Source organism: Tenrec ecaudatus, chromosome 2 (genome assembly GCF_050624435.1).
Source record: "Tenrec ecaudatus isolate mTenEca1 chromosome 2, mTenEca1.hap1, whole genome shotgun sequence".
Lineage (NCBI taxonomy): Eukaryota > Metazoa > Chordata > Mammalia > Afrosoricida > Tenrecidae > Tenrec > Tenrec ecaudatus.
In genome coordinates this window covers 193,049,098-193,071,377 of record NC_134531.1, presented here as the reverse complement: position 1 = coordinate 193,071,377, position 22,280 = coordinate 193,049,098, and the positions used below count along the sequence as shown (strand labels likewise).

At 40.2% G+C, this 22,280-nt stretch overlaps 1 protein-coding gene across 3 annotated transcripts; it reads left to right on the top strand.

Moving 5' to 3' along the window:
* The first annotated feature begins 759 nt into the window (after nucleotides 1-759).
* Nucleotides 760-21,595, top strand: CLK4 (CDC like kinase 4). Of its 3 annotated transcripts, none has more exons than XM_075542063.1 (13): nucleotides 760-919; nucleotides 6,304-6,464; nucleotides 11,521-11,743; nucleotides 12,802-12,892; nucleotides 13,289-13,355; nucleotides 15,169-15,285; nucleotides 15,452-15,618; nucleotides 15,821-15,915; nucleotides 16,993-17,122; nucleotides 18,042-18,124; nucleotides 20,282-20,361; nucleotides 20,974-21,064; nucleotides 21,146-21,595. In XM_075542063.1, exons 2-13 carry the CDS (start codon nucleotides 6,304-6,306, stop codon nucleotides 21,284-21,286), a joined length of 1,446 nt encoding a protein of 481 aa, XP_075398178.1. In that variant the 5' UTR covers nucleotides 760-919; the 3' UTR covers nucleotides 21,287-21,595. The 3 variants fall into 3 exon arrangements, with proteins under 3 accessions (XP_075398178.1, XP_075398179.1, XP_075398180.1); XM_075542064.1 differs by lacking the exon at nucleotides 760-919 and adding an exon at nucleotides 10,368-10,426 and having other exon boundaries at nucleotides 6,325-6,464; XM_075542065.1 differs by lacking the exons at nucleotides 760-919; nucleotides 6,304-6,464; nucleotides 12,802-12,892 and having other exon boundaries at nucleotides 11,670-11,743.
* The last annotated feature ends 685 nt before the right edge of the window (nucleotides 21,596-22,280 follow it).

The window sequence follows — 22,280 nt, the reverse complement described above, 5'->3', positions numbered from 1 at the left end:
GGCGGCCTGGATAAATGTCCTCTGAGGGCCGCATGTGGGCCGCGGGCCATAGTTTGAGGAACCCTGCTTTTCTTGGGATTCTTAGAACTCCAAAGTGTCTTGAGGTAAGCAAACTCCTAGTGGACATTACTTGGTCTTTATTTTTAAGACCAGTTCTCCGCAACAAACAATGGAAGAACTTTGTTATGGAAACTTCCAGTCACCACATCTGTCCAGAGGGCAGGAAGCCTATTAACAACAAAGCACCCCCGTCCTGTTTACAAGCTCGTTTTATTTATTTATTCATTTTTAATGCATCATTTTATTGGGGGCTCTTATAAATCTTATAACAATCCATCATTCAATAGCATTAAGCACACTTGTACGTATGTTGCCAACCTTTCCAAAATAATTTCTTTGAGGTTGTGGGGATGAGCCGGACTGGCGACCAGACGAGGCGGGGAGGCTTTCCTCTCTTTGGGAGGAAAGGGTCACGGCTTGGCCGAGGACTTAATTAGAGTCCACCTTCCATCCGCCACGCGTTGAAGGGAGGGCGTACGTTTCGTCGCGGCTTCAATTGGAAGACGTCGATAGCCAAGTACAAGGAGAAAGCTCCGACAGTCGCGGAGGGTCGGGAAGTAGGGCGCGCCAAGGCCGCGCAGGCGCAATGAGAAGAGCCAGGCCGCGCAGGCGCAGTGTGAAGAGCCAGGCCGCGCCCTTGACGTCATACGCAGCCCCGTCCCGTAAGCGAAGCCGCGGGAGCGCGCTAGGCTCTGTCACGCAGGCGCGTTCGCGCGTCTTGGGTGGCGCTTGGGGCCGCCGGTGGGGGTTGTCGGATCGGTCGCTGCCGCCATTTTGTGGTGTATTTGTCGCAGACCTGAAGGAACCACACGTCGTTCTGGCGACCTTTTTCGCTCTCAGCGCCTTTGGTTTCGCAGAGGTAACGTATCGGGTGGAGTGTGCTGAGAGACGTGCAAGTTCCGAAGCCAGGCGGCGGCGGAGATTGGGGGCGTCGGCGCTTGTTGACGGAGTTCGGGGATACTCGGGGTACCGAATCTCAGCTGGCGGTCTTAAAGCCCTAGAGTACGTCCTGGGGCGGAAAGGCCGGGGCTCTGCGCCGACCCTTCTCTGAGGAGGGGGCACACCGTAAGCCTGTCCCAGTGTTGGGGCGAACGGAGCGGGGCCTGCTGATCCCCGTCAGGACCTGCGGGTGCGGGGACCCCACAACGCGGAGACCCCTCGAGCGCCGTACCTGGCGTTCGTGTTGCCCACTGAAGAATCCGCCCCTGGATTCTTGCTCGCTGCCATTTTCGTAGACTGGGCCAGTTTCGTAGGGTCAAAGATGAGCCTCGCTTTGGGAGTGCGCCAGACGCCCCGACCGCGGGCCCAGGATTGGGATCTGGGCGTTCAAGGAGCTGCGAGCCCCCCAAAGCCGTTGTCCTGGGCTGGATTCCGACTCCTAGCGACCCTTTAAGGGTCGGTCCGCCGGGTTAGCGATTCCAGAGCTGCACATTTTGCTGGGTGGCACGTAGCGGCGGGTGAGGTGGACCCCCGGCCGCTTGGTTAGTAGCCCGGCGCTTACCCAGCGCGCCCAGGCCGCTGCTGCGAACCCCGGCGTCGCTAAATACTTTCTTCCCTACGTGGCTCCATCGTTGTTGGCAGCGAATCGGTATTTCCTTTCCAACCTCAGGTCGCTCTGAGTCGGAAGACTCCCTGTCCGTCGAGTTGGTATTTGGTGATTGGGCACCAGGCACACACCCTTGGCCTTCTGGTCACTCATCAAATGCGGTCCTTTTTCAGCTGACAGGTCAAAACGCCTAGTTAGAGGTTTTAAGCCAAGGGTACATGGCGCTACGTTGTTATGTGTCACTTACAAAGAAACTCAAACTCGCTGCCAGCGCGTCGACTGACGCCTGCAGGACCGGGTAGAACTGCGCCTGTGGGTTTCCGAGGCTGTCACTCTTCAGGTTGGAGTAGAAAACCTTCCCCCCTGTGGGGAGCTGCTGGCTTCCAGCAGTGTGTAGCCTTGCAGTTACAAAGGACCCGATTTCTAATGCGGTATACACATACAGATCCCACGGCATGTTTTCATGGAAACTGATGGTTCTGTGGACTCCCCCCTCCTGGGGGAAGGAGAACTGCCCCTGTGGGTTTCCAAGCCTGCAAATCTTTTGGGCTGCAGAAAGCTTCTTTTTCCTGAGGAGCTGTTGGTAGATTTGAACTGCTAACCTTGTGGTAAGCCCAACTCCTATCCCCTGACACTACCAGGGCACCTTTCTTTATTAGTTAATTATTCCAGGTTTTTCTTTTTTTATAAATGTGAAGGAAGTCTTGCTGTAAAATGTGGGTTCAAGAATCGACCTCCTTTGTATCTGTCTCTGAGCAGCAGGTAACAAACTTCCTAACAGTGTAACAGTAACAGAATTAGAGCACTGAACTTAATGGGGGATGGTCTTGAGTTTATTCTGGCTCTCATAGGCTTCACTGTAAACCTGTGAGAGCCAGAATGTTTTTCTGGATCTCACAAGTTTTCCACTTTGGACAAGAACAGTGTTTTCTACCACTCTTAACTAGAGGGAAGTATTTGAGTTTTCCTTCTTTGACAGGTTTCCACCTTACACACAGATTCCAGCTTTCACAAGTTTTACTGTACTCTGTGAGGATTCTACCCTGTAAGAGACGAGCTCATTGTACCCAACTGACAAGCCCACTGTTGTCTAGTCGGTTGTAATTCATAGTGACTGCAGGATAGACTCTATTCTATTGGTTTCGGAGGCCATGGATTTTTATATTAGCCAGCTACCATATCTGCCACCCTTGGTGGTTCTGCTGGGCCTTTCTTCTTAACCTGTATCACAGGGCTCCTTTCTGCAGGCTGGGTGGAGGCAGACAAGGTTTGTCAAAGACTGCACCATAATGAATGGCTGTCATAATAATCCTCAGTCATCAGATGTTGTGATATTGAGCTGCTAACCTACATGTCAGTGGTTCAAACCGCTAGCTGTTCCTGCTGAGAAAGATGAGACTGTCTGTTCCCATCAAGATTTGCAATCCTGAAACCTTAAGGAGAAGATGTATTCTGAGGATCTCTGTGGACTGGAACCAGCTGTCAGCAGGGATTTTTTTAAGAATGCCAAAAAGCTGTTTCAATTCCTAATGTGAATTTCTAATGTAGTTAAAATAAAATTTTGTTAAGTAGAGGAGGAGGTCAGAAGAATTCACTTAGAAATCAATATGTATGGTTTCTTAAAAATTTTGTTTTTGCCTCAGGTAAATTTTTAGTGCCCTGTGTCAATTCCTCAAGGTTTAATGCATGCAAGTGATTCAATGATCGAGTGCTCGGGTACTTACTAAGAGTTTATCAGTTGGCAGTTCCAACTCAACAACCGCTTCATGGGTGTCTATTCTGTCATGTGGGGTCTCTGAGTCAGAATCAATTCTATAGCACCTAACAACATATCCATATTGTGATGTCTTAATTAATGTCCTCTGTATTTCCTCTGGGTTCTAATACCCATTGCATGACTACAAAGCATTCTGACAAAATTGTTAACAAGTTGTAATGCCATTGAGGAATGTTACAAAGTTCCTTAATAAAAAATGCCCAAAGGGCCCAATATGCAGCTATAACCCTCAACCTAAGGCAACCGAGGCATTCAGTTGTGAGCTCAGTGGGCCAGCAAACTCAGCCCTTAAACTTAAGTTCCCAGAAGCGTCGCACTCCAATAAGCTTCAGCCAGAGGCACTCAGTCCCACTTCCATGAGTCAGCAAGCCCAATTTCCCCAATTACGTGCCCAGACACCCCACTTCACATGCCAGCCTCCTGCACAGAAGCACTCAGCTTTACTTGCCCCATGGATTGGGAAGTCCGTGCTCTATGTCCCCTGCTCTAACTCCTGGTCCTGCTGCTCTTATGCTATAGCTGTCTTCTAGTCCTGGTGGTTTTCTGTGCAGGGAGGGATCTTGTGTCCAGATGACACACTCCAGCTCCTGCTGTTAGTAAGATCCCACTTTCTGCTTCTCTGTGGACTCAGTTTATGCACCACAGGATGGCACTCCAGAGAATCGTGTGCAGAATGCAGAAGTACTTACAGGTGAATCCTATCGGTGTGTGTCTCCCCCTTCCCCCCCCAACACACACACACGCACACACACACACACACTACCACCACCACCACCACCCTCACCCCACGATCTTAAAAGACCTATTCAGGAAAAGGTCATTCGGTGTGAGTTAGAGACTTTGGCTAGAAAAACAGAACCACATTAGTCATTGCCACCATACTTCCTTCCACCAACCCACTTTCAGTGAGAAGCCTAATTAGTATTTTACAATTCTTATTTGTTTGACCTGACCAGTGATTTCCATTCTTTTCTTAAGTTAAAAGAAAGACCATGTTATCAGAATATTTGATGGACATAATAGAATTAAAGTCAGCAAAAGGAATGAGTTAGAGAGATCTGAATATCTGGTAGCATGGGGCTCAGCAGTTCAAGCCCACCAGCCACTGCTGGGGAGATAGATGAGGCTGTCTAATCCTGTAAAGATGAACAGTCTTGGAAACCTCTATACAGGGTCACTATGAGTTGAATCCACTCAAGCAGTGGCTTCTGTTTTTGTGGTTTGTTTTTGATGCAGCCTCTTGGGTTCAGAGCCCCGCACACAGGCCATAGCAAATAGGTGTAAAGAGTAACATCTGGTTAATACTGACTCATAGCCAGCCTCCTGTGGGTTTCTGGGACTGTATAACTTTATGAGATCAGGAAGCCCATTTTTTTCCTCCTCCGAACTGCTGCTGGTTTCAAACTGCCGACCATGCGGATCACAGCCCAACTCGGGGCTCCTGAAAATACAGGTGATTTGGAATCAGCTTGTTGGGTAAAGAGAGTTCGTTAAATCATATCTTTTTATTGCTCTTTAGTTTTTCTCTTGAATGTTTTATTCGCCTCATTATTTTCAAAGGTTGGCATTGTTCTGCGATTTAGAGAAGGAAACTACAGTTTGTGAAAATGCTTTATTAATAACTTGGCATCAGAATAAGCTACCACATGTAATGTTCCTGGGGTTTCCTCTTGTTCACTTATTTGTAGTCCCGTATTTTTGCCAAAGCTCAGTCACTTATCTTTAAATGAGCTCATATGCTAACTTGACAGTTTCTAAAGAAATCAAATCAATGACTTAATGAGAAAATCTGTAATCCTTTGCCATAATTAAGAAGATAACTGTAAAAGTAAATGGGAAAAATCATTTTTAGCTAGATCCTGTTGGCCACTGGTGGCTCTTAGCCCAACCCCTGGCCCTATTGTATTTTTAAAGGCTAATGACAAGCTTAGTTGAAGACAAACAGCAAGTTGAAACTTAGTCCTGGGTGTAATTAGAAAGATTGAAAGAAAGCATACACATTTCTCCCACTATCCAAAAGTAGACCATTCCTTTGTAAATTTGTATTAGCTGAAATGGCATAAAACAAAGTCACAATTACCATTAATCTGTATCGGAAGAATTGTTCAGCATTTCTGGATCCAAAAAATTGTGTACCAGATCATACCATATAAAACCTAAAATCTAACTGGGTGTATTCACAGACACAATTCAAAACGATGGCAACTTGAAGCTGAGTGTAGTTCTTACGGAGGAGCTTGGTGATGTCACTTGGCTGCTTAGGTCTGGGGCAGAGTGAGTGCTATCTCTTACTAGTTGGCTGCAAAACAAATCCTAGTTCTGCCGTTGGGAATTTTCCTTGTGAAAGTGAAAATCCTCTGGAGTTTCAGCACTGCTGTAGCTCTTTCCTGAAAGAGAAAGTGGCAAAAAGTAAACGTTTGAAAAGTAAGTAATTGTTCTTGAACTCACAAACTGTCATTAGTGCTAGATTTATGTCAATCATCTAGTTACTTCCTCATGTTTTGCAAAAATTACCTTAAAAATGTGATACAATGAACACTGATGTGTGTTGAGGGTAATGGGAAGTTTTGGAAATAGCTAATCGTGCTGGTTGCACAGCTAGTGAATTAACATCACTGGATGACAACGTGTTACCACAATTTAGAAAATACATTTTAGACTCTAATGAGTACTTAAATAATATTCATGTATAATACTTGATTAAAGATAGCCATGTGCAGCATAACTTCCACAGCTTCCTTTTCATTTTTTTATTATTGTATTGGGGGCCCATACAACTCTTATCACAATCCATGCATACATCAATTGTGTAAAGCACATCTGTGCACTTGCTGCCGTCAACACTCTCAAAACAGTTGCTCTTCACTTAAGCCCTTGGCATCAGCTCATTTCCCCCCTCGCCTTTTCATTTCTTTATCAGATGCAGCATTACAAACGCACCCACCGCCCTGAATGGGATAGCAGAGAAGCCTGGGGCCATGAGAGCTACGGTGGAAGTCGCAAAAGGAAAAGGAGGTCTCATAGTAGCACGCAGGAGAACAGGCATTGTGAACGACACCCTCAGCTTGAAGAATCTGATAGGTAAGTTATTCTTGAGCTAATAGCACTTTATCTCCAGTAGGTTTGGTGTTTGTTTGTTTGTTTGTTTGTTTGTAGTGATTTGTCTTTTAGCATTCATTTTTCAATGTATGATTCAACAAATACTTATTCATTAAAAATACTGAGTGCGAATTATGAGGCAGATGCTTTATAAATGTTGAAGCTATAGTTATAAAGAAGGCAAAATTCCTGCCATATCTGTGTATACCTGGCAGTAGTTGGTGATAATATCAGTAACTGGGTAGAAAACTTTGCACAAAGGTGCTCTGAGGAATTGACAGAAAAAACACTCAGTTTAAGCTGCCGCTGACATAGGGGGTGGGTGAACCACAAAGTCATTACCAATTATAGAAGACCCAGTCAATGCCTTTAACTTTTACACTGGTCCATCTCCTCCCTCACTGCCCTCAAGTCGATGTCTACTCAGAGCCACCCTATAGGACAGGGTAGAACTCCCCCTCTGGGTTTCCGAGACCGGTAACTCCCCACCACCAGTTTTATTTGGCATATGATTCGCATATCAAGTAATTTAATAGTTCAGTCACACCACACCGAGAAGAGTGGTATAATCCTCACCAGTGACAGTTTTAGAACATTTTTTCTTCTATCTTATATTCATCATTATGAGCTCCCCATTGCCCCCCAACTGCCCCTCCCAAGGGTACTATTAATCCGTTAAGGCCTCGTCTTTCTCCTGAGGAGGGGCTGGTGGCTTCTAACTGCTGCCTGTGGTTAGCAGCCCAACTCGTAACCGCTCTGCCAGCAGGGCTCCTTTTGAAATATATATATGTTAGTATGCTAATTTTGTGTTTCATGAATGAAATGACTCAGGACAAAGGAGTTGTTTCAGATGAGAAAAACCAACATGCTGTAATTTGGGAATGCTAAAGTATGTTGGAGGTTTTAGTTATGTATACTTTTTTCTACAGGCTATATTTGTTGGTAAGGACAATGAATATATTTGAAAATTCTAGATTCTTTTTTTTTTTCTTCTTTTACATTTTATTAGGGACTCATACAACTCTTACCACAATCCATACATATACATACATCAATTGTATAAAGCACATCCATACATTCCCTGCCCCAATCATTCTCAAGGCATTTGCTCTCCACTTAAGCCCCTGAAAATTCTAGATTCTTCATCATAAAAAGAACCATTCTTTTGCACAGACAGGCGCAGCCAGTAATGCAGGAAAGGGTTTCAATAAGACGTTCCAATAGCGTTTGCCTTATTTTATTGTATTTGCATCAATATAAAGTTTAAAAGTAACACATTTAAACAAAATTGACATTTTAAAGCTCTTAGTGGTTAGAGAGAGACAGCTGAAGTTAGCTTTTCGTTCCTGCTGTTCTAGTTAATGTCCCTTTCTCATTTGTTTTGTTGGTGCTGTGTTTTCTCCTTGTTCTGTGCAGATGTTCCATTGGGACTGTTTGTCAGATTGCTTTCTAAATTAGCCAGCTGGGGTTACTTTAAAAAACAGTATGTAATTTTTTTCCTTCTCCATGCTAACAGACTTACTCTGCAGGACATTCAAGTTTGAAATCATTGCAGATTAATTATTCTTCACACTTTATGTGGGGGGGGGGTTATGCCAGCATTTTAAATTAACAGCTAATTGATGCACAATGTACTATCGGAAAATAATCTGTATCCAATTATTACTATCTAAAACATATTCTAAAGCTTCATATAGTACTTATCATATGGTGTAGTATATATTGTTTGAGTCATGAATAATTGGATCATATTTCAAAATCAGTTACTTAAATGTGATACAGAGTGGGTCCCAGCTCTTGTTTTCAACGTTAGCACAGAATTGTTGGGTGATTACTGTTCCAAACGTATATTGCCTTTTTAGAGATTTTTAGACTTTACAATTTTTTTAATCACAAAATGGGGAAAAGTGAAAATTACCGAGAACTGCAAATAAGGTTACCTCAGGGGCTAGCCCTCCATTATTTGGATGTAATTACTAGTTCTTAAAAATATCCTTGTATATGAATCTTTGCTTCTAATTATATCCCCCAATTAGATTCTAAGACTGGACATTTTCAAATGTGAAGGGTTTAAAAGTTATATAATTCTGGTTGCATACTTGTCCTGGAAAGTTTGTATCAAGTTTTCTCCTATAATGTGCTCTAATACCCTCTCTCCAATTTTGGCTATTTTGAAAGGCTTGAGTATAGTGTTTTGTTGTAATTTGAAATTAAAATTTCTAGTGCATCTGCCCACTTTCATAGGCTTATAGATTTGGACCTATTTTGTATTCTTAGTCAATGTTTTCTACTAAACTTTTTTCTTACTGGTTTTTAGGAGCTCTGTGTTATATGTCAATTATTTTAATTTTTATATATTTGTTGCAAGTATCCTTTTTGATTTGCCTTTTTGGCAAATCGAATGCACATTGTCGGATTTAGATTCTGTGCATCTGACCTAGAGTCCAGATGTCTTCATTTTAAATAAGAATTCCATATTCTAATATAATTGATACCCGGACCACCCTTTGAGAAACGCTGTTTTAAACATCTTATCCTGGCATGTAGAGCCTTTGATGATATGCCCTAGCTCAGTGGTTCTCAAACTGTGGGTCACAACCCCTTTGGGGGGGCCAAACAACCCTTTCACAGGGTTGCCTGATTCATAGCAATAGCAAAATTACAGTTATGAAGTAGCAACGAAAATAACTTTGTGGCTGGGGGGAGTCACTACAACATGAACTACATTAAAGGGTCGTTGCATTAGGAGGGTTGAGAACCACTGCCCTAGCTTATTGATGTGTCTCTGTTTCCTTATGTGAAAACCACCCTTGCTGGAATTGTCTCCTTACTGTGCTGTCTCCTGAGGAATGCTTAAACAAAGGCTTCTCCAAGACGCTGTAAGGAAAGGTGCTTTCTAATGTGAGGTGCTACTATCTACTGTCTCAGCAATTCCTTCTACTTCATTCAAGTTTTGGCTTCCCTTTAAGATGCAACTGTTTCATCTTCCCTAACATAATTCACAGATTGAATTTCTTCCCTTCTACAGCCTTTAGGTAGTCATGAAACTTTTTAATCTTTGCTGAATTGTTGGGTTTTGTTGGATTTTTACTTGAACATTCATGTTGCCCATTATTTGTTGACAGACTATTTCTGCTTTCATTTTTGATCTCCCAAAAGACTTGTATGGAAATAAACACCATGACCCTGCCTGTGTGAATCTTAGCTATTTTGAAAGGCCACAATGAACTATCCTCTACACTCTAAATTTTCAACATTGAAACTGTCCTCTTTGTCCCAGCCACCTTGTCCAGAGCCACGACAGTGATACAGTTCGACTTTGCACATCTGCTTTCTAGGCCTCACTAAAGGCCGAAGGGCTCCTTAACTTTGTAGTTTTATTTCATGATATTTCTTTACCCTGAGTTTTATTATTTTGTTGATTTTTGAATGGACCAAGAGTAACTAACTTGTTGTAATAGTCCAATTTAAAATGATTGGATTTTTTTTCCTGGCAGGAAGCTTTTGGACTTTCCTGGAAAGGATGCCTTATATAATTGCATAGGCTGTCCTTTAGATTAGTGCCCTGTAGGTCTCTCCTAGCTCCAAGCTAGATGACCTAGATTCTCTTTGCCTTACTCTGATGTCTTGAGTTGTGTCTCCAGTGAACAGAGCTAAAGCTGACACTGGAAAGGGAAGAAGGTTCTGTACCTCCCCAGGCCGGATTTTTTTAAGATGCTTCTTTATTTCACCACAAATCAGCCCCTGTGAAAAAGAATGGCGGTACATGTTGGGAAAGGAAAGGGGTTGGTGAGGGCAATCTAGTTCACATCTGTCACTCCATTGCTTGTCAGGATTATTTTAGCTGTTTTGTCTGACTGGGCAGGTGTCCCCTTTCTCCTTTAGTGCTCCATGTGCATCCCTCTTGAAGCTTCGCACTCTGTGGAAGAGGACACTCATCCCAGGTAGAGAGGGGGCTGGGAAATTGGGTCAATTGAATCTATGTCCTTTCCTTTCCAGCAGATAAAGCATACTTAGCTGGAATCCATTGACCTCTCAAATTCTCTGCAAAGTTTTATTTATACATTTGTGCATTTCTTGGAAAGGATACATTGCTTTCATCAGAATCTCAAGGGGATGGAGCTATAGATTCCGAAGTGAAGCCCTGTGTACTAGCTGATGCTATGCTGCATTCTGTGTACAACTCTTGTTTACTTCTCTAGCAAGATAATAGAAAATTGGAACTGCAAAGGGAAGTCGAATAGGGGTACTTTTGTCGTACGAATGCTAGGCAAGCAATACAGGAATGCTTTCTCCTTCGAGAGTTAAATATTTTAGATGTCCTTGGCACCTGGACCCCTCCTGAAAACCCACCAGAAATGCAGAGAAGATGAATGGTGTAACAAAATTTGCTTCTATAATAGTAGAAAACCTCTATATTTGTCACTAATGGGCACTATAACCCCGGCAAGTCATTAGTCAACAGTTCACCACTGCTTAACCCACATTGCTGTAGGGTCTTTGTTTCTCTACCTGTAAAATGAAAGGACTGGAATACATTGAAGGGTCACTCCAGCTCTGATAGCCCCTCACAAAGGCATTCTGTGTGTGCCAGGGATGTCTAAAGTACTCGTACATTCACAGGAAAAGGAACCCTGTTTCGTTTGCCTCCCAACTGTGTGTGGTTCTGTAATTATAGATGTCTATATCCTAAGACTGATGAATTTCAGACCAACTGTTTTGTGACTTTTTATTTCAACTTTCTCCAGAAGCTAAAGGAACAGTTATGTAAACATTAAGCATAATAAAGATGTAGTTCAATTTTTGTTCCTTGGTAAGAAGTACCCTTAAAGAGGTCTAAATATTAGAGAATTGACTCATTTTCGTGTTGGTTACAATAAAATTCTTAATTAGTTTTGTGAGGGTGAAGTATATATTCTAATTCATTGTCTAAAACCTTTATTATTTTTACATCTAGAATTCTTGAAAGAATGTTTCATTGGAACCGTGCTGTTGTACAATGGAAAGAATAATTTTATATCTTTTCATGTATTTTCAGTCATTATTTCGAAGCAAGGTCCTTTAGTGGGAGAGATTATCGGGACCGGAGGTACATTGATGAATACAGAAATGAGTGCTGCGAAGGATATGCTCCCAGGCCTTATCATAGAGACATTAGAAGCGAGTATCAAATCCACTGCAGCAAATCTTCAGGCCGAAGCAGGAAAAGCAGTCCTAAAAAGAAGCATAGTAGACATTGCTCAAGCCATCAGTCTCGTTTGGTATGATGACTTTGGTTATTATTTTGGGTGGATTTTTATGTGGGTGTTAAAGCACTTAGTGAACCAGTAGGCTGGAAAAGTCTGTATAGATGCTGTACCCTTTGGATATGATTGCCCTTATATTTGGGTCCGTAAAGGAAATAGATGAATTCTTACAGCAAATCTGTATTTATTAGTTAGCTCCCATTTGCCCATATCTGCTCCTTTTCTGCAGACCAGATCATGAGTTTGATTTTAATGAATTACTTTTGTATTTTGTAATGTAATTTTAAGAACGAATTATTTCATATTTAATATTTTACATTAAATGCTGTTTTATTTTTTAATAAAGCTTTTCCTAATTTTGGAAACATTTGGATGCATAAATATTGTTAATCTGTATATAGCCTAGTATATCGCAGTGAACTAGACTGCAGCTGACTCAGTTGCAGTTTTGAAAATGGGTGCTGAATGGGAAATAAAGTTACCAAAATGCCCACTTTTTTCTTCCTCTTTGGTACTCCCATCTACACCTGTTTGATGAGCAAACTTTGAGCTAGTACTCTCCCCAGTGTTCCTCAGTGGAACCCTAGTACTCAGCAGGTAGAAAACTGAAGTTAGTCGTTATTTCCCCGTGCATACTTTTAAATATTGATAAGCAAGATCAATTTTAAGTAATCTTGGCATTTTGAAAACATTTTTGGACAAACTAGACATTTCAACTCAAAGCATATGCTGTTTATACAGATTAGTAAATAATGACATTGCATTCTGTAAATCTCAGACTTCAATTTAAAGCAGTATTTTAAAGAGACAATTGTGTTGTTTTTTTCTATTGCCACTTCAAATATCTTATCTGAAAATCTGTTCCTTGCCATGTTTTTCTTCTGTAACATAAACTGTGCCCTGTGAATTTCTGGGGACTGAATTTGAAATTGCTCCTGCCAACTGTTCGTGGCCTGGTGCTTATCTGAATGCCTGAATATCTCCCCGCTGAATGAATTGCGTATTCTGCCCTGAATTCACTCTGATATATTGATTGGCTGGACGATCGTGGTGCCGCCCACTTGCCGTTCCAGAAGAGCCACCGAAGGAAAAGACCCAGGAGTGTAGAGGATGATGAGGAGGGCCACCTGATCTGTCACAGTGGAGACGTTCTAAGAGCAAGATGTATAGAACATTTTTCAACACTTTTTAAACTTTGCAGACAGAATTATCTTTTTAAGATTAGTTTATCAGCGGGGGGCTAAAGAACTCTTCATTTTTTGTTTTGTTTTGTTTTCGTGGGTTTGTTTGTTCTTTTGTATTCTTTTATGTAGAATTTTAAGTATTTCTACTCTAAAGTTCCAAATATAATCTATTGGAATTTGAGATTAGAGCAAGAAAGATAGCTGTCTCTAATTGTTTATAGCAGCTGAAAATAAAATAATTTGAGTGCTGAAGTTTTAGTTATGCTTTGATAGAGATCTGAAAATATTCCACATTTAAACATTGATTGTTTGAATAACTTAATGCATTGTATTCAGAAACTGAACACACCTCTTCCCCCACCCCTCCTCCATGTAGATGAAATCGTGGATACTCTGGGTGAAGGGGCTTTTGGCAAAGTTGTAGAGTGCATTGATCATGGCATGTAAGTTTTATTTCTTTTATTAAACAGTGATCTTTTGGGGGAAAATACCTAAATTGGATAAAATTATATTTCAAATGATAACCAATGTTATTTCTTGGAAGGGATGTTTAACAGAATGGAAAAAAAAACTCATTCCTAAAGGAATTTAATTTGCATCTTAGAGTTGGTATCCTACATTTAAATGAAATTACATTATAAAGAAAGAATTCTTTAATGGAACATTTTAAGCCTTTGTGATTTGCTCCTCGGTTACATGTCAGTAGTTCCTAACCACCAGTTGATCTGCAACACAGATCTTGGAAACCTACAAAGGCAGTTCTTCTCTGCCCTTTGAGGCTCCTATGAGTCGTGATTGACTAGAAGGCAGTGAGAACCCCGTTTTTATTATTTTTCTGCAGGACTTCTATACCAATGGTTTATACACATTTATAGGCGAATCTGTTATGAGACTTGTAAAATTCTTGTTTCTAATCTGGCATCAAAGTTATTGGGATCAGAAGAGAGGGATAAAGGAAATTGATGGCCTCTAAACTCATTCATGGCGCCATACTCTTTGGAAAGGATTCTTACAGGTGCCCTAATCTGAAGACGGCCGTTGTACAATTTAGCGCTTTCTACCTATTTGCCTCAGTGAATGACTTGCAGTGTTCTCTTTTGCCAAGATGTTCTATTTACCTCCCACAGTTGACAAACTTTTACATATCTTTTAAGACTTGGTCCTGTATCACCTTTTCTCCACAGACGTGTGTTCTCCCTAGTCCTTTTCTGTATTCCTTACCCTTGTATTAAGCATTTCTACCATTTTGATAATTTGTTCACATGTCTGTCAATATTTTTCCCCACTAGGCTGTGAAGTGCTCACTGCCATCAAGTTGTTACCCGTCATGGCTCAATAGGACAGAGTAGAACTACCCCTATGGGTTTCTGAGACAATACATATCTACAGAAACAGAAAGCCTCATCTTTGTCCTGCGCTGAGGGGCTGGTGGTTTTGAACTGCTGACCGTGTGATTGGTGGTCCAGTGCTTAACTCACTCTGCTACAAGACTCCTTACACTGAAGTACATAGGAACAAATCTAGCTAACATCTAGTCACTGTCGGGCACAGTGTGGGTCCATCCTGGTAAATTGAAAAAGGCTTTCATGTGTAGCATGCTCCATTCTTAGTTTTTACATTTTTGTCCTTTGTTGTTTTCACTTTGACTAACAATAAAAAAATTCATTGCGTATTAAGGAAACCATCATTCCATTTAAAGTATATTTTTTCCAAATGTTTTGAAATACTTCTATGGGATTTAATATACTAGGTCTTTGGGGCTCTTCCAATCTACCCGAACCCTTGAATAACTCTTTACAGGAGGAGAAAGCCCACTCTTTCTCCCGAGGAGCTGCTGCTGGTTACGAACTGCCAAACCATGCGGATCGAAAGCCAACACACACTTTAAAATAATCAACTCTTGGAGATCAAAGGCGCATCATTTACCCAAGGACAATGTTCAAAGGGTTAGGAAGGAAGGGGAATAGAAATAAGAAACATAGGAAGAAGTGGGATAAATGCTGCTAAATTGAAGCTATTGCAATCAGCAAGATGAAACAAAATGTGTGTGGATTGTTCACTGTAAAACTGATGATCTTCCCTGTGAGCCTTCACCCAGTTCACAATCAAAGTTTTAAGTAGATACAATGCCCTAGAGTCATAACAGAACATGGCAGAGGAGGATTGGTCCTTAGTAAGGCTGTCGAACGGTGCTTTAGAGGAGATGTGGTTTAGTCCACTCCGGTACTGACCAGTTTAATTAATTTTGTTTTTAAGGGATGGCATACATGTTGCAGTGAAAATTGTTAAAAATGTAGGTCGATACCGAGAAGCCGCTCATTCAGAAGTTCAAGTGTTGGAGCATTTGAATAGTACTGATCCCAATAGTGTCTTGTAAGTATAAATTTAAACTATGAGCAAGATGATTTCAGAAAATTTATGGATACATGAAATCAAAATATAATAGAAATTTTCCACAGACTTTTTGAACCGCTTGTGTTATTGTGTAAAATAATCAGATTCCTTGAGCTGAACTGTCTTTATTTTGATTTATTTTTAGCCGATGTGTCCAGATGCTAGAATGGTTTGATCATCATGGTCATGTTTGTATTGTGTTTGAACTGCTGGGACTTAGTACCTATGATTTCATTAAAGAAAACAGTTTTCTGCCATTTCAAATTGACCACATCAGACAGATGGCATATCAGATCTGCCAATCAATAAATTGTAAGTATGCTTGATAAATCTTTAAACACCAGAAAATTCAAATTGTTAGGATACGAAGCACATACCAACACATAGTCACTAAAAATGTACATATTGCAGGTAAAGCTGAAACTCCTCCCTGTATGTACTCCTGAGTCCTTTATCCCCTGGGACAGATTTGACTTGTAAATAAAACTAATCATGTCTTTTTGCTTTTTTGTAGTTTTGCATCACAATAAATTAACCCATACAGATCTGAAGCCTGAAAATATTTTATTTGTGAAGTCTGACTATGTAGTAAAATATAACTCAAAAATGGTGAGTTAAGGCTTTTTGCTAATTTTGGTGGCTATTTTAATTGTAATTGAGGTTGATGATCCTTGAAAGAGGGATTCCATAAGCAAATGTGCTGAAGAAAGTTGATGGTGCCCAGATATCAAAAGATATAGCATCTGGAGTCTTAAAGGCTTGAAGGTAAACAAGCAGCTGTCTAGCTCAGAATCAACAAAGCCCACATGGAAGAAGCACACCAGCCTGTGATCATGAGGTGTTGAAAGGATCGGGTATCAGGCATCATCAGAACAAAAAATATTATCATAGTGAATGAGTGGGTGAATGTGGAACGGAGACCCAAAGCCCATTTGTAGGCCACTGGACATCCCTTTACAGAAGGGTCTCTGGGAGGAGACGAATCAGTCAGGGTATGATGTAGCAATGATGAAACATAAAACTTTCCTCTAGTTCCTAAATGCTTCCCCCCTTCCACTGCTATCCCCCTGCCCCACTATCATGATCCCAGTTCTACCTTGCAAGTCTGGCTAGACCAGAGCATGTACATTGGTACATTGGTGGATGATACCTTCAGGACCAGTGGTGTGAGTGGTGATACTGGGAGGGTAGAAGGAGGGTGGGTTTGAAAGGGGGACCCAATTACAAGGATCTACATGTGACCTCCTCCCTGGGGGACGGACAACAGAAGAATGGGTGAGGGGAGACGTCAGACAGGGCAAGATATGACAAAGTAATAATTTATAAATTATCAAGGGTTCATGAGGGAGGGAGGAGCGGGGAGGGAGGGGGAATGAGCTGATGCCAGAGGCTTAGGTGGAGAGCAAATGTTTTGAGAATGACGAGGGCAATGAATGTACAAATGTGCTTTACACAATTGATGTATGTATGGATTGTGATAAGAGTTGTATGAGCCCCTAATAAAACGATTTTAAAAAAGGGGGAGGGATTTCATCTCCAAAGCTTATTATATTTTGTGGTTGAAGTGAAATTTTGTTTTCTGGGGTTATGGTAAAAATTAAAAAAGTTAATTCATGTGCAGACCGCCAGACTGGTGCTATAAAGTTGATTTCATGTATTTTGTTTTTCTCTCAACTCTGTCTGTAGAAGCGTGATGAACGTACACTGAAAAACACAGATATCAAGGTTGTTGACTTTGGGAGTGCTACATACGATGATGAGCATCACAGCACTTTGGTGTCCACACGACATTACAGAGCTCCAGAGGTCATTCTGGGTTAGTAGAGCCAGACTTCCTTAGATTGAAATTAAAGAAGCACCATTTATTGGGATTAACATTGTACAGACAGTGTTCTCTATTTTCACAAAGGCTGTGTGGTCATTTGCTGTAAATTAGAGTGCAGGAAATGTAATGCCATCGGTGACAAAATCTCCGGGGGAAGCTATTTTAAATGATGACAAGAGAACAGTGAGACTGTAGCCTATTTGGGGGGTCATTACAAAAGGATGGTGTTGATAAAGAGGTGACAGGAGGGTGCTTGTAGGGTGACAAGGAGGTGAATAAAGGGTTAGTCTAAGAAAAGAGTGTTTTAGTAATCTTTGACATGAGATTCTGAAAGAAAAAAAAAGATGAGGTTCATAGTTGTAAATAGAGTGAATGCTATGCCTCAGAATTAAAATACTAAGAGACCAAGTTGAAAACTGGGTTGGGGGCTTGGAGGCAGGGAAAATAAAAGTAAGCTTGAGCCAAAGTAAAGTCCCTGAGGTTAGGTAGGCTATTTTTCTGTAATCAGTTGTTTGGTAGTAAGTACAGTCTGAAACATTTAGACACCTGTGTTTGTACTAAACCATGTTTGTACTAATGAAATGTAAAAATGCCTAAGGCAGCCATGATCAATAGCAGTGTTGGAGCATGTCCAGTTTTGGAAGATTTACATACAGTGTTAGTTATATTTGGAAATGCTTATAAATATCTTTTATGCTTACAATGCCTTCTCCCCCAAGTTTAAATACTACTTACTAGAGTAAGGGCAGAGACGACACTGAAAACATACTGTGTAAAATAAAGTGTAAAACCCGAGTTTACTGTTAGATTTTCCACAACACTATGTAAGCAGAGTGCCCTTAACAGAAAGGTTTCTTGCGGCGTTGATGATTTCAAATTGGTGCCTAATAACGTGTTTCTTTTCGAATAGCTTTAGGGTGGTCTCAGCCTTGTGATGTGTGGAGCATAGGTTGCATTCTTATTGAATATTACCTTGGCTTCACAGTTTTTCAGGTATGTGTATAGTAATTTACTTTATTGACTCAAGGGATTTGGTTGAAGGCCTGTTAACTTTTAGGTTCCATATTGGAAACTTCTCACCCTGTCAGGATTCTTGCAATTAAAATTTACATCTATAAAAAATTTTTTCTCTAAAACCAAGATGAAATGTTATAGTTGGGGGTCATAGTTCATTTTATGTATGATTGAGGCTTTTAAAACACATGATTGGGATATAATTCATATTGGCTAATGTTTTCTTTATTTTTAATTAGAGTCCCTTCATTACTTTGCATGATCGTTATTGTGGCTAGTTTTCATAGGCCCACCATGGTTACTCATGCATTTTAGAAAGTGGCTGGTTTTGTGTAGTCAGCTCTGTCATCAAGACAAAGTTAAATAGGATGCTTGCTTTTTGTTAATTCATCAATGAATACTACACATGACTGATTCTAAATCACTTCAGTTGTTTTATTGATAGTTAGAATGTCAACACTAATTTTGAGATATACTTTATATTTTAATTCCAATCTCAGGATACCGTATATACTCAAGTATAAGCTGGCTTTTTTCAGCATACTTTTTAATGCAGTTTTTGTGGTAAAATTAGGTGCCTCTGCTGATACTGTGGTTGGCTTATACTCAAGTATGTACAGTAATCAAACTAGCCACACCAAAAAAAAAACCAGAATAAAAACTCACTGCTATAGAGTTGATTCCGCTGCTGTGGAGTAACCTTATAGGACAGGATAGAACTGCACATGTGGATTTGCGAGATAGTAACTCCTTATGGGAATAGAAAGCCTCGTCTTTCTCTTGTGGAGTGACTAAGTGGTTTCATACGGTTGAACTTGATATCCCAGCCACTAGGCTACCAGGACTCTTTACTCAAGGAATTAAAAAAAGAAAAAGTACTAGTATTTATTCCTGCCATGAGTTAATTGGGAAGGCAATGTATAGTAAGCGCAGGAATTGAAATGAATTTTTAAAGTATTACCCACAACTGCTCTCCAGAATAAGGGCTTGCACACTGGCCTAGGGCCCAAATTCTAACTTGATGGCTGATTGAGAATTTATGACAGATGATTTGTGGCCAGCCAAACCAACATTATTTGCTGTTTGACCTTTTCCAGAAAAATTTGCTAATCCCTGCCATTTCTGGAGCATACTGTATACAGTTTTGTATGTGCATAGTAATTTATTTAATAACTTGGGGAATTTAAGTGTTGAAGGCCTGTTAAAATTTAGGATCCCATATTGGAAACTTGCCGTACTGTCAGGATTCTGTTTTAGTATGTGTGCTGCCGAAGCGAGCACTACTGTCAGGATTCTTGCAGTTAAATTTACATATCCAAAATTATTATTCTTCTCTAAAACCAAGGTCAAATGATATGCCAAAGTTAGTAAGTAGTCATAGTTTGTTTTGCGTATGGTTGAGGTTTTTAAACACATGAGTCAGATTGTTTTTCACTACAGAGTCCCTTTGTAAATTTGTGTTAGCAGTATTGAGGCTACTTTTTCTAGAACCACCGTGGTTACTAGTTAGCCGTTTTCTCTAGTCTCCGACAGCCGAGTTTCTCTATGCTATAGCCAAGCTCTATTACCGTATAGTTAAAGAACATGAACTGTGACTTGGGTTCATTTTCCAACTGACCTTGGTATGTCTTTGAGCAGTGTCTTAACCTATTTGAAACTCAAGTTCCTCACACTACTCTCAGGGTGGTTGTGAGCATTTTTTCTTTGCCTTAGATTAATAAGTATTCATGATGATTGATTGATAGGTTGAGTTTACAAAGTGGTAGAATGTAATATAATAAAAATTAATCTTGGGTAAGCAACTGGTTAAAGAAGGAGACTTCTCTGATCATTCCTCAAGGTGAAACAGTGCAAGAAACAGAAGAAGGTTGTTCAGTTTTATATTAAGCAGGTTAGTCTTTGCCCATTCTGTAGAACCTTGCTGATACTGAGCTATTTCAGAAAGACTTTAATTTTATTGGGTTTGTAACTACAACACAACTCTTAGAATATAATTCTATCTCTGAAATAGGGGTAATGTGAATTCTGTAAGTGTCTTGTTCTATCCCTTAATGTGCATTTGCTCTCCTTGTGTTCTCCTCTAATGGACATGGTGAGAGATGGAGAGAGCTAAACTTACCTTTCCTTTGTTTTCAGACTCATGATAGTAAAGAGCACCTGGCAATGATGGAACGGATATTAGGACCGATACCAGCACACATGATTCAGAAAACCAGGTATGCTATCCAATTAATTATGCAAGCACTGTGTTGGGTGTTTGCATGGAAGGGCCTAAGTATGCTCGAACTATACAAGACCCAAATGTGTTACAGCATCTGTTCCAAGGAATGCAAACGTAGTGTTACATCTTGCCCCATTTTAAAAAGGCAAATTTTAAAAATTTGGTACAATATTCACCTCGTCTAGTAAACCTTATGGTGTTTTTCACATTTATGGTCAATTTTTAATAATGTTTTCTTTTGGCATTCCATACTCCTGCTGATCAACTCTGTATGTCCTTGGGACAAGGTTCGGTAGTGGTGTCCAAAGTGGTTCACCAAAGATGTCACCTAAGGAATTATTTAAACTTTCCAGCCCATTCCAGATCTGTGAAGTCCGAATTACAGGGATGGATATCCAGGAATCTCTATATTTGAACCAGCTTCATTGGAATATTAAAATCTCAGAGTGGACGATTAAGTAAAATGTTTTATACGATATCTGATCATTGTTCAGAGTGTTTTAAACACGCATGTATGTATCCATTTATACTCTTATCTCCCAGTGGAGACAGGATAGAAATATGAATCTTCTGTTTTTTCACTAATCCAGACTTCTTTTTCTTGTAGAAAACGCAAGTATTTTCATCATGACCAGCTGGATTGGGATGAACATAGTTCTGCTGGTAGATACGTCAGGAGACGCTGCAAGCCATTAAAGGTAAAAGGGGAAAAAAGCTTTTTAATAGCCCACAATTTTCACTTTTCAATATCTTTTTTAAAAAAATGTTTTTCCTTTCAGGAATTTATGCTTTGTGATGATGAAGAACACGAGAAACTGTTTGATTTGGTCCGAAGAATGCTAGAATATGAACCAACTAAAAGAATTACTTTGGATGAAGCATTGCAGCATCCTTTCTTTGACTTATTAAAAGAGAAATGATATTGAAATCAATGGTCTTACTATATACTTCTCTACAAGAGATTACTTAAGACTGTGTCAGTCAGCTAAACATTCTAATATTTTTGTAAACATTAAATTATTTTGTACAGTTAAATGTAAATTCTGTTTGTTTTGTATCAATGTAATTATCTTGTTAAGCAAATATAAAAGTTAAAATTAATTTTCCATTTCAAGTTTTATCATTTTTAAAGACCTTTGTGTCTAGTGATAAATGATTGTCCATACTTTTGTACGTGGAAATTGACTCTCAAGTGATTTTTTTTTTTTAGTAAAGGGAAATCTTGACTACTTTGTTCTTAAATGGATATTCTTTATATGCTTCAGATTTAGAGGTTTAATCTTTAAAAGTTTTTCCTGTCGTTCTTGAGTAGATAATAATTATTAACTAGGTGGACGCACACAGGTATTAGAAACCAAAATCTATAGGAAACTGCCTAATGTGGGAAATCTTCATAAATTAAATTGAAAGCATTCTGTTTTTTATTGGGTGATGTTATGTTGATAAGTAGGCATTAGAAAGTATCCATTTTGTCAAACTACGTACATTAAGATTAAACTAGAACATTAACCTAAAGGCTGTTTAGTGAGTTGCAAGCATAAAGACAGTACGTCTGATAACAGGCTTAGGTTTTCACTGTCAAATCAAACCAAACTTGCAGTTCTGACTCCTGGAGCCTTGGTGACACAGTGGTTAGGCATGGTTTGGGCTGTTAACTTGAGGGTCAGGAGTTCAAAACCAACACCCATTGGGTGGGGAGACAGATGAGGCTTTCTACTCTTGTAAAGAATTACAGTGTACGAGCCCACAGGGTTAGTTCTACCTGCTATAAGGTTGCTATGAGCCAAGTTGAAAATGTCTAATAGCTGCTTCCTGTTCAAGGGAATATATCAGCCTCTGAGAATTAAGGGCTTTTACATTTATGTTAATCCTTCACTGGAGAAAAAGGCATTCACTTGGAAAACTTTCTTAAGG

Excerpts from the sequence above, each read along its gene's own strand:
- CLK4 (XM_075542063.1), top strand. The coding sequence starts at position 6,304 with ATGCAGCATTACAAACGCACCCACCGCCCTGAATGGGATAGCAGAGAA. Across the intron at positions 13,356-15,168 it reads GAGTGCATTGATCATGGCAT|GGATGGCATACATGTTGCAG; the intron begins GTAAGTTTTATT and ends TTTGTTTTTAAG. Across the intron at positions 15,619-15,820 it reads GATCTGCCAATCAATAAATT|TTTTGCATCACAATAAATTA; the intron begins GTAAGTATGCTT and ends GCTTTTTTGTAG.